The following is a 12,795-nucleotide window of genomic DNA, read 5'->3' on the forward strand; positions in this document are numbered from 1 at the left end:
AGAACATTATTCACTAATTTAAGGTGAATTATCTTCTAAATTGAAACTAAATACCTTCATAATATATTTGAATTAATGAAAACCTGAGCATTTAAGTAAAAAAGAACAATGATTGTTTTTAGAGCAACAGACACGTAGCCAAAGCTTAATTATATCCAGTATTTTAAGAGCAAAACATAGTAAAGGAAAATTACCAATCAACATTTTATCTGAAATAATCCCATTTTTTCAGAATTACACATTTTATTAATTTGTCATTCTAAATGAAAAAAATTGTGAACAATCAGACCATCCCTGTTAAGGACTGTGGAATAGACTAAACTAGTTAACAGAACAGGAGGGCTACACAGTGTGCAGTGGGTTGCACTGATATGTTGTAGTATCAGTGGCCTGGGTGCGAACCTGACCTTGGGTGATATGTGCATGGAGTTTGTATCTTCTTCTCCAGGCCTGTGTGGATTTTCTCTCGTTGTTCAGGTTTCCTCCCACCTCCCGAAGATATGCAGGTTATTAGGTTGATTGTTATCTATAAATTTCCAAAAGTGTGGATGGAAGGTAGGTAAAGCCAGGGCATTGTTATAGGTTGCGTGAAAGAATAGGTAGAGGAGGTGGGGAAATGGGATGTGTCTGAGAACTGGTACTGACTCAATGGGCCACATCTCCTATGTTTGAAATTACCTGACAAAGACAACTGCTGACCTCTTTGCCTCATCTGAGTAAAGTTTGTAAAACCAAGTTTGATCTGTGCAAAAGTGCTTTATCTTCAGATAACCTAGTAGCTCAAATTTCATTTTGTCAGCTGATAACCACAACCACAAATTTAGCTTGATCAATTAATCAAATTCGAGAGATAGCGGGAGGAGTGGCATGTGGGTACAGCTGCTGCTTCAAAGCGACAGAGACATGCGGGTTGTACATTAATTGACCTCTGAAAATTTCCCCTAGTGTGTAAGATGCAAAAGTGGGATAACATGAACTAGTGTGTGATGGTCCACATGGACTTGGTGGGCCAAAGGGCCTGTTTCCACACTTGTATCTCTAAACTAAACTAACAGAAGCTGACTGAAGCAAAGTTGTGCTAAAACTCTCTTGGTTTTATGTTTTACGTGGCTTTCTGTTTTGCCTTTATTACAAATATTGCAAGGATACGTGATAGAATATGAAGGGGGCATTACCTTGTATAGTGCGCTTGAAGAAGGCTTTGCATGCCTCACATGAAGCCACACCATAGTGATATCCTGATGCTATGTCGCCGCAGACCAAACATAATCTTTTAGGCATGGAGTTCAACATGTACTCGCACTTGGTCTGCGAGTCTTCGGCTATAGTGCTTGAACAGTCGTCGTATCGTTTACGGGAGCTGCCGTTGGTACCCAGGGTGGTGGTGGTGTAGAGCGGGGGTGAGTCCAGGCCATTCTGATGTCCATTCATAGTGGAGCTGTAGCTCCCACTGGCGTCCGACGAGCCACCTGGACTGTGATGATTGATACTGTCTGTCAGTGAGGCAGGGCTGGACGGCTCTGTCTTAATGTATGATGAGCAGCTCGAATCAATGTGTCGATCCTTTGCTGACATTCTGCAGAGAAGCCTGTGGAAAGCATTGAATTAAAAACAACATTCTTTAGGGCCTTCCTGAGAGGCAAGGGACCAGGCATCATTCATTCGTTAGTCAATACAAGTTGTTCTACACGAACATAATCAGCATAAGGGCACGACAGAGGTTTATCAAAACTGGAGACAGGTGGTAAACAAAACATAAAGCAGGGGAGGGGGTCGGGTGGAGGAGGGGCAGAAAGAATAGAAACCATCCACACAAACTATTCCCTCCCAAGATCAGTTCTTCCACTTAAATTCTACCCGAGCAATGACTTCTCACATTCGCTGCGAGAACAGTTGAAAGAAAGATAGGCTATCTGTGTATAATCGTCCCTGGATTATGGCAGAAAGACTTACAAGGTTTTTTAAATACTCATGCGCTGGACAAAACCAGCACGGAAAGATTTAAAAGCAAAGACTGCAGTTAACACGTTGAGATTTAAATGTGGGTTGTCTCAAAATGCTAATAGAAAAGTTGTAACAAAAAAAGTACAAAGGCAAAATTCCCCAAAGATTGATTTAATAATTTTTCAATTGACACAAATTAACCCCCATTTGAAAAACACAACCGAATCTTTGGCTTCAGTGCAGAGTGATATCAAATTTTGCATTGACAGCACAAAATGGAAATAAGTCAATTCTTCACCCACAAAAGGATAAGATCATAACCTCCCAAATAGCTTTTTTTCTGACAGAAAAGGTTTTCTTTGTTAAATATAGTTTTTAGAATTCCATTGCTCGAGTGGCTAATGTGAATTTTAGTGCCTCTAATTTTAAATTCAACTGCAGATCAGAATAAAAACTAGCACCTGACAACTGAATTTATAGATAGTTGTGGATGTTCCAGGTCCACGTTAATAGTGCCATGGAATTTCAAGGGGAGAGAGGAAGAGTGCACTAATAATTTCCAACTGAAGCCTGTGAACATAATGTATTGGAGAGCAGTAATTACAATGTAATAAGTGGAAGAGTAAGTACTCTAAATTAGATGAATTCACAGAGCTGTTGTAAGTCAATGCACATTCTGCTCACTCTAATGTTGACTTGGGAAAAATTTAATCCCCACTCTTTGCCCCGAGTGGTAGTCAAGGGATGGGAGAGATATCAATTAATTACTGCTCTCATTAACAGCACTGGCTGCAAGGAACATTTGTTGCAGGCAGGGTCCTTGACTCATAGAGTCTGGTGAAAGAATGTCTCTCTGAAACCATACTGAGCTGGACAGAAAGAGCATTTACCTGCTCGACACTTTAACCCCTTTCTATAATAACAAAGAGAAATGTGTAGTGCATTGCTAGATAGTACAAGACAACCCATAAGCCGTTGAAGACATTTTTTTCAAAAGCTGCAGTTAAATGATTGACCAAATGCAATTAAGCAACTATAAAGTATAAAGCGGGAAACTTAACAGTCAAAAAGGATTAGTTTGTTTCCTTATTTATACTAATTAGTTCACTGAATTCATTTAGCTAATAGCAAGGTACAAGTATTAATTTTAAATGTTACCACTTATTTCCGTCAATTGCTGGGAGTCTCCAGTATGCTTATGTCAGGTAGCTGACTTATATACTTATGCTGCCAACAGAGTTAAATAAATCTCCAGGTATTTGAAAACAATGTAGTGAAAGAAAGCAACAGGGATGAGGCTAAACAAAAGTTAAAAATCCCTTGTTGGTTTTAGTCAATTGATGCATTGGCAAGATACGGCAATCTGTGCGTTATTTCCACTACCTCCAGAGAATATCTGGGTTTGTCAGTAAGATATCTGTCCATTCAGAAAATTCTGTGAACATATTTACTGCAGTGCTGGCTTGATAAGACATTTGGAATGGACCCTTCGATGGCCTCGGCAGCATTCTGTGATCCTTATCTATTCTGGAGTATTATGAACAGATATCTAAGAGTATTACGGTCATATTTTTCAGAGGACACTGCAAGCTGAGGCGTCACAGCATCTGGCCTTTGACCTGCAGATTGCCAAACGAAGAGATGGTCAGTAGTTGGACTTGAATTCTCCTGCCTCGGCTAAGTGAGTTTTGTCACTTCTTTGTTGGGCTTTGAAGAGGAGAAAATGACATCACTCAGCTCATTGCACTCCAGTGATTTCCAAAGCTAACACAGAACCCTACGTTGCCGGCTATGACACCTTGTAAGGCAGCAAGCCATCCATTATGAGAAAAACATAAAAGTTCCCCCTTCCATCTTCATATCAAAGGAATATACAGGCCCCAAAATATGGCACCATATTTGTTAGACCGGATGGACCATTAATTTCAACAACAATTCTGTTGAATTTTGTTAAAATTATTTGAATATTGCCAACCTTACATAACAGTAATTCCTTTGTCCAAAACAGTGCCTAACTATTACTGCTGCAGTTATGTATTTAACTCTATTTACAAACCATTCAATGTAATTGCTATTGTGGAAATGATAATAGCTGCATCAATTTCCGATCCTTCCACATTCAGGCAAGATTCAGCATGCCTGTATTTCTTGCTTGTAAATCACAAGCTCAGGATAACATTGTGCCTTTTTTTTAAGTGTCAAGTAATTTATTAACTGGTCTGTCCTGGATATAGGTTAGTAATTAAATTCAACAGAATATCAGCCATTAAAAAAATCCTTAGCTACTCATTTTTGCAAATACTATATTCAAGTTATTGATACATACATTAGGTTTTGAAAAGTATTGAATTTAATCTTGAACTTGTGGCAGCTGACAGTAAAGTTATTTTATCGGAACAGAATATTATTTTAAGCCATCCTTATGAATCAATTTTCTTTTCATTCTCATATTTCCCTCTTGCTTTGAATAAGTTGTCCAAACCAAAGAAGCAGGCTCCTCTGAATTTTAGATTAGCGGTTTAGAAAGTACCACTGTAATTATTTTGTGCTTCAGTGAATGAATCCAGTTATGTTGTTAACTCTTCTCCTTTGGAGAACAAGCTGTAATTCACTTTCTACCTGAACTAATTGTGCTCACCACACAAGGTGCCAAAATAGGAAAAGTGGAAACAAAATGTATACATTGTGGAAGCGGGGTAAAAAAAAAAATCACATCGAGATTATTCAGTATGTTGGGAGTCAACGCTGTAATGTATGATTTGGAAAACATGACTATTTCAGCGTGACAAGGTGTCATTATGGAATCTAAATGATACAATAGCTTGTCAGCTGCCGGAGCAAACATATCATCATTGCATTAAGGCATTGTAGTGAGGAGGGAATGCTTCTTTTCAGTGCAACAATAGCATTTCATAAATAAACCAGAGATTTCCACTGGTACGGATTAAAAGCCCAAATCTAGTCAAATGAAAGTCAGTCACGTTGGGGAACAATATGCAATGTGTGCTATCCTAGAGATTTTTTTTGTTTTCATTTTAATTAGTGTATGTAAGATCTAAATTACCACCATAAAGGTTGTGCATTTTTACAGCTAATGGCAGAAAGTCGAATATTCTGTAAATAGATGCGAAAGAAGGGATCTGCTGGAAGTTGGGTAGTTAAAAATGTCAGGCAGCAGATATTATAACAGGAAGAGTAATGGGCCTGTCCCACTTAGGCGACTTTTTAGGCAACTGCAGGAGACTATGCGGTCGTCACACGGTCGCCATATGTTCGCGGGTGGTTGCCGGGGAGTCGCCTTCATGGTCGCGAGGAGTTCCCGCATTCTGGGAACTAGTCGCGGTCTCATTATGGTCGCCGTTAATTTTTCAACATGTTGAAAAATTAGCGGCGACTAGATTGAAGCCACAATGGAGAGTAGCGAGAATTCTCAAACCATCGGTGGGTTGCCAGGAGGCCAAAGATTCTCGGAGGTTGTAGCCGGTGCTGACCGGTGAATTTCATTGGGTCATTGGGAGAAAAAAAGGTAAGCAGTAGTTTTCAGAACCAAGGATACGTTAAATGTTCGCCGAGCTTCACAGCCGTGTTTCTCTGGCTTCTTAAAAGTTGTCTCCACTCCTTCTCCCCCATTCTCCCCCTCCTCTTTTAATCTAGCTGTCTAAATTACAGCGACAACCTTCCTGTTCATCACGGTGTGTGTCTGTATCACCTTGGGTTTGCACCGTGTGAATTTTTTAGACAGGGCAAGTGGGGGGAGCGCTGTCTAAAAAATTCACACGGGCTGGTAAACGAGGCGATGTGTTTGTGAGTGTGTTCCACTCTGACAGTCGCCGTTCCAGTTGCCAGTTTTTCAGGCGACTGCCGGCAACTTGACAATCGCGGCAGTCCGCTGAAAAATCACCTAAGTGGGACAGGCCCATTAAGAGGAAAACGAGAAGCTTCACATTGAAACTACTCATCAGAGTTTGACATTACAGTGCCCTCCATAATGTTTGGGACAAAGACCCATCATTTACTTATTTGCCTCTGTACTCCACAATTTGAGATTTGTAATAGAAAAAAAAAATCACACGTGGTTAAAGTGCACATTGTCAGATTTTAATAAAGACCATTTTTATATATTTTGGTTTTGTCATGTAGAAATTACAGCTGTGTTAATGCACTCGCCCCATTTCAGGGCACTATAATGTTTGGGGCACAGCAATGTCATGTTAATGAAAGTAGTCATGTTTAGTATTTTGTTGCATATCCTTTGCATGCAATGACTGCATGAAGTCTGTGATTCATGGACATCACCAGTTGCTGGGTGTCTTCTCTGATGATGCTCTGCCATCTTTAGCTTATGTTTGTTTTGGGGGCTAGTCCCCTTCAGTTTTCTCCTTAGCATATAAAAGGCATGCTCAGTTGGGTTCAGATCGGGTGATTGACTTGGCCACTCAAGAATTTACCATTTTTTAGCTTTGAAAAACTCCTTTATTGCTTTAGCAGTATGTTTGGGATCATTGTCTTGCTGTAGAATGAACTACTGGCCAATGAGATTTGAGGCATTGGTTTGAACTTGAGCAGATAGGATGTGTCTATACACTTCAGAATTCATTATGCTACTACCATCAACAGTTGTATCATCAATGAAGATAAGTGAGCCAGTTCCTTCAGCAGCCATACATGCTCAGACCCTAACACCCCCACCACCGTGTTTCACAGATGAGGGGGTATGCTTTGGATCTTGGGCAGTTCTTTCTCTCCTGCATACTTTGCTCTTGCCATCACTCTGATATAAGTTAATGTTTGCCTCATCTGTCCACAAGACCTTTTTCCAGAATTGTGGTTGCTCTTTTAAGTACTTGGTAAACTGTAACTTGGCCATCCCATTTTTGTGGCTAACCAGCGATTTGCATCTTGCAGTGTAGCCTCTGTATTTCTGTTCATGAAGTCTTCTGTGGACATTGGTCATTGACAAATCCGCACCTGAAGAGTGTTTCTGATCTGTCGGAGAGGCGTTTGGGGATTTTTCTTTATTATAGAGTGAATTCTTCTGACATCAGCTGTGGAAGTCTTCCTTGGCCTGCCAGTCCCTTTTCAAATTAATAAGCTCAACAGTGCTCTCTTTCTTCTTAATGATGTTACAAACAGTTGATTTTGGTAAGCCTAAGGTTTGGCTGATGTCTCTAACAGTTTTATTCTTGTTTCTCAGTCTTAATGGCTTCTTTGACTTTCATTGGCACAACTTTGGTCCTCATGTTGATAAACAGCAATAAAAGTTTCCAAAGATGATGGAAAGACTGGAGGAAAGACTAGGTGCTGAGAACTCTCTTATACCTGCATTAAGGAGGCAATTAAACACACCTGGGCAATGACTAACACCTGTGAAGCCATGTGTCCCACACATTATGGTGCCCTGAAATGGGGGGACTATGTATAAACACAGCTGTAATTTCTACATGGTGAAACCAAAACATATAAAAATGGTCTTTATGAAAATCTGACAATGTGCACTTTAACCACATGTGATATTTTCTATTACAAATCTCAAATTGTGGAGTACAGAGGCAAATAAATAAATGATGGGTCTTTGTCCCAAACATTATGGAGAGCACTGTATGTCACACAATCCTCTCAATAGCAGTATTTTACTCTCCTGGCAAGAAAGTGGCCATTGAAATACAACAATAAAGCAAACTACATTTGTTATAATGGAGCTAACACATTGTCTGAAAAGGATAAATTTTAAAAGGGTCAAATGCACACTGAAGGTACTTTGCATGAAAGACAAGGTCCCTTCAACCTTGGTGTTTGCCAAGATATGCATTCTACTTATTCGGTATGAGAGCAATTATTAGAGCAAAATTATCAACCTATTTCAATTTACTTGCATTTTTATTTTAGTTTAAATTTATTTCTGCTCATACGTTAATTAAAATATTGTAAATTCTTTATGATGCTTTATGCATAGGTTATCCTCAATATGCATAAAACTGCAACAATCTATATATTTGTGTTAAATCATGCAGCACACCAGAGAAGATAAATAATTTAAACACTTTTTAATGCTGGGCTGGTATCGTGGCTGTGGTGTTATTTTCACTTTTGATTACACACAGTCAAACAATGCAGTGATACAATTTCTTCAATAATAATGTTATTATATAAAAGGATGGAAGAACTGCAGGAAAAACTTTAATTGAGCCGACTATAAAGAATAGCAAATTGAAACATTGCTTAAAACACTCTTGTCAATATCCTCACTAAATCTAATATAAACCAAGGCGATTTGATTAAGTAACTGTTGTAAAATTCCATTGCTTCTTGAATTTTATGAATCCTGATATATTTACGGGTATCTCTTTTCCCTTTTCACTAAGTGTCCCTCCTCCTCCATTTTTTTCTGTAACTCAATTATGCAACTTCTTTCAGTTGATCGAAAGATATCAAATGGTCAGCCTGTTACCCATCACTTACAATAAAGTTCACAAGTCTTTATCTATTACACCTGCCAGTTTGCAGAATGCAGCCATGTTCAATTATATAAATCAGTTGTGTTGTAACTTCTATAAATGTAACTGCATTTTTATATCTTTTTTTTAAACAACGTGGGAAAGGGTACACTGCAAATTTATTGCATGGGAAATAAAAAATCAAAGTTTCTAACCGAAAAATATGTTTTTCACTTCCCCCATGCAATAATTTATTGCCTTATTCATCTTTCATGCCACAGTTAATCTCACCTTATTTTTCTTTTACAGAACTTGAAGAGTATGAAATCTAACCTTCTGATATTAAAACACATTGGTCACAGCTTCAAAATCTCAGCACTGACAGGAGAGGCACCCAAATGAAATAAATCAATGAAATAGAGCAAGGAACAATGTTCATGAAGTAACTATTCAAATATTCCCACTACGGTTGGTCACTAATTAAGTTGCTCTATCTACCTGCAGCCTCAACGCTTAGTAATCTCACCATAGTTCCAAAACAGACGCCTATGATCCCAAATTTGTGACCTTCAGTTTTTACAAATGGGCTGGTGGCTCAGGTCGAGAATTTCTTCCAAATCTGAGGAAATTTGAAAGGAGAAGGTTGGTGGGAAAGATATAGCAAAAAGCTGCCAACAATCGAGGCCGCTGATTTTACGATGACAAGGAAACTGAGGGAGATAAATAGTTAAATTCTGAGAACAGAGGACATAACGTTTACAGGAAGGCTAAATGTCGGAGTGGTATGTACAGTAGCGGTATGCCTAAAGAAAACCCTGTCATGGCAGTTAGCTTACTTACACCTATTAACATTCATATTTGTATCAGCAAAATAAGTCAGGAAAGTGCTCCTTTACATTGGTGGTGATATTTTAACGTTGCCTTCTCTGTCATTATTTTATTACGCAGATTACTTCCAAAGCATTGATGCTCATTACAGGACTAAATATAATGCAAGGGATATATTCCAATAAAAATGAAATTATGCCCTATGTCCTATTATCCTCATTAAACAGAGATTGTGCACTGATTAGGATACATAGAAATCAATTGTTGTCTGGGAAAACAGACTTTGAAAAAAAAAACTCATAAGAAATACATTCCCATTCAATTCAAGTAAATCCTTATTCACAAATTTTGAGAAAAAAAATTGGACCTAAAATATACCGCAATCATGCAGCAGATTTTAATAAATGTGCATACGACTTATTGCACAGCTTGGTGCAAACATTTATTTGCACTAGGCTTGCACTTACCTTGAAAATAAAATGCACAGAATATGTTGTCACTGTGATGCTCCTGCAGTTTTCAACAAAATAAAAGGCCCACACGCTACACCTGTTCGGCTCTTTTGCTAAGCACAGAATGGCATTTCATCACAATCACTGTTTAACTGAATGTTTAGCCTTAACGTCTTGCACCATGCTGTCAGCTCACAGCGGGGAGTCATGGAGTTGTTGGCACATTTGATTTTACTGCCATTAAGAAACTGACTTTACACACTGATTGTCCCAGCTTTCGTTTCAGATACTCCACAGTAACCACCTTTGCTTTTTTTTTTATGATGACACTGTGACAAGGTGATTTTATAGACTTGGATTTAGTAATAAAGATGTCAGTCAGTCTAAGAACCATCACGGCTGCTAATGAAGTTGCGTGGGTTGGTGGGGAGGGGGCGGGTTGGTGGGGAGGGTCGGGGTGTGGGGGGGGGGTGGAAATGTAGTTGGGAGGAAACCTAGATCTGTAAAAAATATATATACATTTACAAGGAGTCACAGTGAGCTGAAACAAAATTGTAATTAAAACCTATATCATTAAGAGGTAGATCTTGATTAAATATAACAAGACCGTTTAAAAAAAAATAGAAGCCAGTTTCCTCTGGCTTCGGTATGAAAGTCATGTCTTTAACCAGATCAGATTCGATAAATTGGTTGTCAGGAAAGGATTGTTGAGATTTATACCCATCTATCAACCTACAGAGATAGTTGTGGCTGAGCAGGCTGCTGTGACTCCCATCTGTAAAGCATCTTAAATGTGAAGAAGGCCATTTGCTAAAGTCAGTGGCCCAAGATCACATTTGAATGATTGTATATTTACTTCAGAACAAAAAAATGCAAACCATAGATTCTAAGTCGGTGAGTAATCTAGAGAAGTTTCCAAATAGAAACTTTAAATTTGACCATAAAAGACTGATACGGTAATGTTACTGCATTACCTACAGCTGGATTTGTTCAGCTCGGAGTAACAACATACATTATATCTGTACTTCATTGTAACCCTGGATGAAACAGCTTAATGTGCATATATAAGTCCTGTATACGGCCTGCTGCCTTTAACCCGAGTCCTGATGTTATACCATTTTGCACAAGGTTCAGCCCACAGCTAATTCATCACATCCAGTTCTCTTAACTTCTAGCATGACCTATTGCATCCTCTGAGCTGCTGAAATGAAGTGACAGAGCATAAGGAGAAATGGCAGCATCCAGACCATGTAGGCAAGGTAGGGTTTGATCAGCAAAGATCATCACTGTTTATGAACATTAAACTACTAACAAGTGCTCAGGTTACGGTACAGAAAAATGTCTTGAAGTAGACATCGTCTAAGGTAATTTTGTTTGATTGAACGATCCAGCATGGAAACAAGCCCTTTGGCCCACCCAGTCCACGATGCCCATTGAACACACTAGTTGAATGTTATCCCACTTTCTCATCCACTCCCTACCCACGAGGAGCAATTTACAAAGACCAATTAACCTACAAACCCGCACGTCTTTGGGATGTGGGAGGAAACTGGAGCATTCGGAGGAAACCCACACGGCCACAGGGAAAACGTGCAAACTCTACACAGACAGCACCTGAGGCCAGGAACAAACCTGGCTTTCTGGCACTCTCTACCGCTGCACCACTATAGATGGATATTATGGTGCCAGGAACAGCAACTTTAATGTTAATGGCACATAATATTTGTACTAAATGGAATAGTGCGTGCACATCCTCACCATTCACTAAAATGTGTAAGTTGGACTTCATTGTTAATTCATGGCCAATATTTGGAGGGGAGTTAGTTACTGTTCCCAGACATGAGAATTGATCCAAACATTGGGCAAAGCTTTGTGCTGTTTGGTACTGGATTCCTACATGCTCATTGACATTAAATGCCAAGTCTCAGGTCAGTCTCCCAAATGCCTACTGAGAGTTCTCTGTAGTCAAATAAATCAAGAGGGGATGAACGCTGGGGCAGATCAGCCATAATCATATTGAATGGCAAGGCAAGCTTGAGGGTCCAAATGGCCTCTCCTGGTCCTATCTTCCAATGCATTGTAGACTCAAAATGCTGGAGTAACGCAGTGGGTCAGGCAGCATCTCCGGAGGAAAAGGATAGGTGACGTTTCGGGTCGGAACATCACCGACCCTTTTCCTCCAGAAATGCTGCGTTACTCTAGCAGTTTGTGTCTATCTTTGGTATAAACCATCATCTGCAGGTCTTTGTTTCTACATTACAATGCATTATGTTCCCCAGTGCTACCTACTTTTCTGGCCTGACTTCAAGCCACGTGTGCTGAGTCCAACTCTAAACTTTGAGAGCTGGAGGCTGTGAGCGTGAAACGTTGTGATAGTGTATCTCCAACAACACTATACTTTTACGCTCCGCCTCACCTTGGGTATCTGAAATTTAAAAAAGGACAGGGATAAGGTAGTGGAGCGAGAAGCGAGAGAATGTAAGGTTTGCAGCTTATAAATCAGAAAGGAATGTTGAGGCAGGGGTTGGATGGTGAGAATGAGAACATCAGCACCAATGATGGCTTCAGTCCTCCTGTGGTCACAGGTATGAACATCTCATGATGGTGATCACTATCTAATGCCTGGGGGAATTGGCAAAGTATGCTGTGTCTGGGTGTCCGCCATCTTTACCCACAAGAGAGAGGGTTGTGTATCAGCACGTGTGGTGCAATATGTTTGAGTGCTGATTAAAATGCTGCCATTATGAATGACTTGTGCGTACGAGGCTTTCAGTGGTACTAAGTATTTGAGCCTACGTATGTTAGCTTTCAGTCCTGATTGTAGAGGAGTTACAGTAAATTGTTAAATATCTGAACCTAAGATAGATATACCACTAAAGATGTGCTTCCTGACCTTCACAATTAGTGTGTTCACTGAGCTTTTTAATCACACGTTTTCTAGATTCCTCACAGAGGATCCCAGCATTGACCTCAGGGTTATTTGTTCCCTTACCTTCTGATGTGGACCTGGTTGCTCTCCTGGCTCAACTATGAGTTCAAAACAGTTCTCTTGCTTCCTATCTTCTCCATCAAAGCCTTTGGTTACTATATATGAAAATTGGTCCATTTTCTCCTGGGTGTCCTAAGTCGGATTGATT

At 39.6% G+C, this 12,795-nt stretch overlaps 1 protein-coding gene across 10 annotated transcripts in view; it reads right to left on the minus strand.

Annotated features, from left to right (window-relative positions):
* The window catches only part of esrrg (estrogen related receptor gamma), a 243,948-nt gene that overhangs the window by 65,016 nt on the left and 166,137 nt on the right, over positions 1 to 12,795 (minus strand). For all 10 annotated transcript variants that reach the window (XM_033025366.1, XM_033025364.1, XM_033025368.1 and 7 more), the window contains one exon: positions 1,176 to 1,588. In XM_033025366.1, coding sequence (XP_032881257.1) covers positions 1,176 to 1,588 — 413 coding nt within the window. The remainder of the gene's footprint in view (positions 1 to 1,175; positions 1,589 to 12,795) is intronic.

Source organism: Amblyraja radiata, chromosome 8 (assembly GCF_010909765.2).
Source record: "Amblyraja radiata isolate CabotCenter1 chromosome 8, sAmbRad1.1.pri, whole genome shotgun sequence".
Taxonomy (NCBI): Eukaryota; Metazoa; Chordata; class Chondrichthyes; order Rajiformes; family Rajidae; genus Amblyraja; species Amblyraja radiata.